This window comes from Hippocampus comes, unplaced genomic scaffold (genome assembly GCF_001891065.2).
Source record: "Hippocampus comes isolate QL1 unplaced genomic scaffold, H_comes_QL1_v1.1 scaffold23, whole genome shotgun sequence".
NCBI lineage: Eukaryota > Metazoa > Chordata > Actinopteri > Syngnathiformes > Syngnathidae > Hippocampus > Hippocampus comes.
Window position 1 is genome coordinate 317,425 of NW_017806066.1, and position 5,004 is coordinate 322,428.

At 45.8% G+C, this 5,004-nt stretch overlaps 1 protein-coding gene across 5 annotated transcripts in view; it reads right to left on the reverse strand.

Moving 5' to 3' along the window:
- nfixb (nuclear factor I/Xb) overlaps window positions 1–5,004 on the reverse strand; it is a 128,593-nt gene that overhangs the window by 104,533 nt on the left and 19,056 nt on the right. Inside the window, exon 1 of one of the 5 annotated variants that reach the window (XM_019893501.1) lies at window positions 1,994–2,838. The exons of the other annotated variants lie outside the window; for them this stretch is intronic. Coding sequence (XP_019749060.1) covers window positions 1,994–1,996 — 3 coding nt within the window. The 5' untranslated portion in view covers window positions 1,997–2,838. Of the gene's footprint in view, window positions 1–1,993; window positions 2,839–5,004 lie in introns of those variants that run through there. 5 annotated transcript variants of the gene reach the window in all.

Here is a 5,004-nt window from a genome sequence, read left to right on the forward strand (position 1 = left end):
GCGGGGGAGGCATTCGCTTCGCTCCACCTTGATGAAAAAAAAAAATTTCAATGCACAGAAAATGTTAACCAGAAGAATGTTTGTATCGACAAATGTTTATCGACGGCGAATGGCAAATGATTCCGTCTGCACACCCCCATCAAAGATGGGACATTCGTATGAAAGAGCAAGGAACCCAGCCTAACAGATGACAGCGACGTATCGACAGCAGGCCGTAAAACCTTTCGTCTGCACCCGCTCGACAATATTTTTTGGGAGGATGCCTCCTATACGTGCGCTCGCCCCCGGGCATCGACTGCATGTGCTTCACGTGCCGTTGATGGTGGTTCTCTCATTTTTCAAATGATACCATCCACCCATCCATTTTCTGATCCGCTTTATCCTCAGGAGGGTCGCGGGCCGTGCTGGAGCCTATCCCAGCCGTCTTCAAATAGAAGGCGGGGACACCCTGAACTGGTCGCCAGCCAATTGTAGTGCGCACGTAGACCAACAACCCCCCCGCGCTCACACTCAGCGACAATTTGGAGTGTTGACCTGCCACGCGTGTTTTCAGAAACACAGTTTGAAGTGGGGACAGACTATGGCCATGACTTCCGAAAAGGGCAAAACCAATGTCTGTGATTCAGTGTCCCAAAGTCCAGTATTCATGACGCCTCCATGGCCCATCCTCCAATTAAATCGGAAAATATGTCTCATTTGTCTTGTTTGGATGCTGAGTGATCACCTCTTCAACTCATATTTTTAGAGACAAACCTTTTTGAGGTTCAAGAGTTTCAACATCCCATTTGGACAACTCATGATAGCGGCGGCTATAAATCATCCAAGTGGTGTGCGAGTGTGTCACTCCAGACAAACCTTGACACCTCACCGCACTGCAAAATTATTTGCTGCGAACTTTGCTGTTATTTTAAAAATAAAACGGGTTGCTCGAGAGGAGACTTGCAAGTCAAGGCAAACCCACACGAGGCTTGTCCTGAATTCTGTATCCTTTTTACTGAGGAGCTTTTTTTTTTTTGAACAGCTGCCACGTTAGCTCGGATTCTTGTAAACAAATCATTATTCATACTAATAATCTGCCATATTCATGTGCAAATAAGATGGTTTGCCGGAACTTGAGACGCGCCAAGGTTGTACGTGGGAGGTTCCCCTCACTACTGGCTCAAGTTCAACGCTGGAAAAAGAAGAAAATAGAACTCATCCGAGGGTCAACGATGTGCGAGTTATATATCACAGCTCATCAGCTCAAACTACACACTTTTTTTCCCTTTTGTTTTGTTACAGCGGCTGACAGTCCGCGGCAAGGTTTTGCATCCGAAGGCTACGTTTGCCAATTTCAACAAACCGGGAGCATAGATCGACCATTTTAAGATGCTATTGGTAAAATGATTGTTCTCACAAACTTTTCTTTGTGGTGTGTGAAAAAAATAATTAATAAATCAACCAATCACTGAATTGGACAAGTAACCAATATACAGAACGGACACATTTTGCATCATCTCACACACACACACACACACACACACACACACACACACACACACACACACACACACACACACACACACACAAAAAGTGCATTATTGAGAGAGGCTCTTGCAGCCAAGTTTCCAAAGATAACTTTGACTTTGCAAGCACTTGAACAACAACCTTTATACAACTTGTGGCTTGTCTGCTTACACCGTATGATATGAAAGTGCGTATCATATCTGTCACTATTAATAGTGTAGGGAGGAGGCATATTAAGACTTCACTCATCAGGACAGCTCAGAGCGACGGAGAAAGCAAACAGGATATTTTCTTGACAACACAACGGCATTATTTAAGACCATATTAGCTCCAATTTTTAAAAAGTGATGTGGTGGGACCTTGGCACGATATACGCACAGACATATTAGAAAAAAAACAAACAAACAAATTAAATGCATGCGTTGCGACAATCACGTTAAAAGATGACTGCACAAATGAGCAAATTATTGGTTTACACAGCACGTACCATTGTGGTGGAGGGAAAGATGCCAAAGCCCTCTCAGGGACCCATTTTCCACTCTAAAAAAAAAAAAAAAGTTCGGCTTCCCCCCGCAAAAAAAAAAAAAAAAGTTTGTGGGAGAAAAGAAACGGCTCGGCTTGTCGTTCAGCTTAGCCTTATAATACCGGAAGCAAATACGGTCTGCTCAACATTGTTGTCGATTTGAAACGTAAACTACAGGCTGTAATCCAAGTCGTCTGCTTCTTGACTTCTTCATGCAAGGTGCGTCATATTTCCACGAAATTCGCCCCCCCCCCCCGATTTAAGAGGCAGCGCTCTCTCCGGCTTCGAGCGTGCGTCGTGCAAGTCTCGTCAGCCGACCCGCTCACCGATTCGAACCGGTTGCATGTTTTCACTCAAGTGCGGGCTTCTTCGCTCCACGTGCGGCGAAAGTTGCGGTCGGGCGTCGCTCTCCGCAGCTCGCCGAGGCGACGACACGCTCGATGTGCCTCGTCGGCGGCAGCGATAAAGTGAGTTGAAAAACAACCAAATAAAAAGAAGAAGGAGAAGAAGAAGAACCGCGCGGTCGCTGAGCGCACGCAGAGCCGGAGCAGGCGGGCGAGGGAGGACGCGCGGTCTCCTCCTGCGGCCGCGGAGCGGAGGGCGGCTGAATTATTAATAACCGCAGCGGCGCGCAGTCTGTCGCGCTCAGTGAGGAAGCAGGGCGGCAGCTGGGGGTTTAGAGGAATTAAATAGCGGCTCAGAGGAAAAGCGTGGACGCAGGAGGGGGGGATTAGCGAGCCCGCACCGGCTCCGGCGCAGCTCGGGACCGACGCGCGCAGTCGGGAGGGAGCCGGGATCGGTTCGGCTGCCGCGGTGCCGCTCGTGGAAAACACTTTATTTTGGACCGGGGGTGGGGGCCACGAAATGCGATCTAAGAGTATCGGGAGCTCTTCGAGTCACGTCGCTGATTAAAATAACCAAATCCTAAGGAGGCACGGGGGCATCCCATGTGATCGGCAAGGACGCGATAAAAGCTCCGAGGTGGGGGGCGGGGGGCTTGTTTGGATGATGTTTTCCACGCGTACCTGAAATTCACATTTTACAATCCAAACCATTCATTTGAAATGTCAACGACAAACTCTAGCCGGGTCCGTATTCGATGACGTGTAAGGCCTGGGTGACGAATTTCCTGAATCGAGACGCAAGTTGTCGTCGTGGATTGATGGCAACAATTCCAGAACGTTTTGGGGGCCCCGCGGGCTTGCTTCTCCCGTCAAAGGCAAAAAATGGAGGTGCAAAGGTGCGGAGATTAAATGGAAAATATGAAGCTGTGTTTAATTCGCGATGATTCCGATATTTTCGGGAATATTTTTTATTGTGTGGCCTCCAAGTTGCGTGGCTCGATGAAGTCTGCAAAGAACAAGGCGTCACTTTTTTGAGCTTCACATCTCCGATGTTCTTGGGTGGCTTTAGTCACGTTCGAAAATAATTTAATTTAAAGGCAGAACATCAGTATATGTACTTCCTTCTCTTTTCAAGATGAAAACATCGTTTGTTTTATTTGATCGAATGAGGTTCTCGTTGCGGTTGTTTTGTCAACAAATAAAGTGTTTTGGCCAGTGTCGGTTTCTGAGTGAGGCGAGAGTCATTTGGTCTATTTGCCCATTCTGGAATGTGTTTATTTTCTCAATCATAATTATTTATTTAAAGAGGGAAGTTTTCCATCAACGTATATTTTTCTCAAAGCTAAAATAATACTATTGAATTTAAGACACGAGCTGCTTTGACTCCTGCTCCGTTGTGAAGTCTGATCAAAATGATTTGAAACGGCCAAACGAAAATCAAAGCAAATTATAAGCAAATATTTTAATATTTTGTTAAATAACGTGATGAAGTAGAAATACAGTCAACGTATCCATCCACGCCCCGTTGTACAAATCCCTTTTTGAATAAATCTGCTGAAGAATTTAAATAAACGGGGTGTAGTCGTGTTTTTTTTTTTTAATTTAAAAATCTCTATTAAAAAATAATTCGGCTCTCAATATTAACGTCGTCTAAAGCGACGGCGTGTCCGGCACACACGCATGCAAACCAGATTATTGCCACAGCACGTCTGCTAAACGATGTTCTCGGCAAAATGAACGAAATAGGACAAATAAGACATAGGGTTGCACCAGACTATAATCTTAATCAAGACTGAAAGAACTTAATTGGCTTGATTTCGGACTCAACTTGACGCTTAACGCCAAAAACGCTCTTCAGCTTGCTCTCATAAACATACGGCCCAAAAGCAGAATATGGCGCTGGCATAATCTTCTTAGCAGCGAAATGCCTCTTAACGGATTTAAGATGCTCTTACACACGAAACGGGTCAAAAATTCGTTGTGTCAAAGGGACGGTCGTTTGGCGCCGTTATGTAACAGCCCGACAACAACCTGCTGAATGAATGGGTCGCTGCATTCAAAAGTCGAAGCAATCAATAGGTTGGAATTGACCTTCCTTCCTTCCTTCCTTCACGCGCTGGCATCACGGCCCCGTGAATGCGCGTGCACGCGGCAGGCCCGTTTTGTGTGGTCTCGGCTTGGGCTTTGAACATCAACTTTCCGAGACAAAAGATCCGCTTTCGGAACGTCGACCTTGGCGGGCCCATCCGAACCCGCCGCAGCCGCGTCTTTTCTGTCGTTTCTTTGAGAGGGAATGGTCGCATTCGGCCCGGTGGAGCGGCAGCCAATGATGGTTGGGGGCACTCAGAAAATGTTTTCAAATCCACCTCAAACAGCCAGTGATAAAAGAACGAAAGAAGGAAAGAAAGGAAATTGCATGAGCACTAGTTTTCGAAACACTGTACTTCACTTCGTTTCTCACGTCATTTTCACTTACTGTTACAATATCAATTCAAACGAATAACGAACAACAACAAAAACACCATCGGCTATTTTTGCTAAAAAATACTGTTTGAGCTAGATGAAGACCATATCTCATTTTATGGTCATTTTTATGCAGAAATATGACTAATTCCAGATAGTTTGCATCAT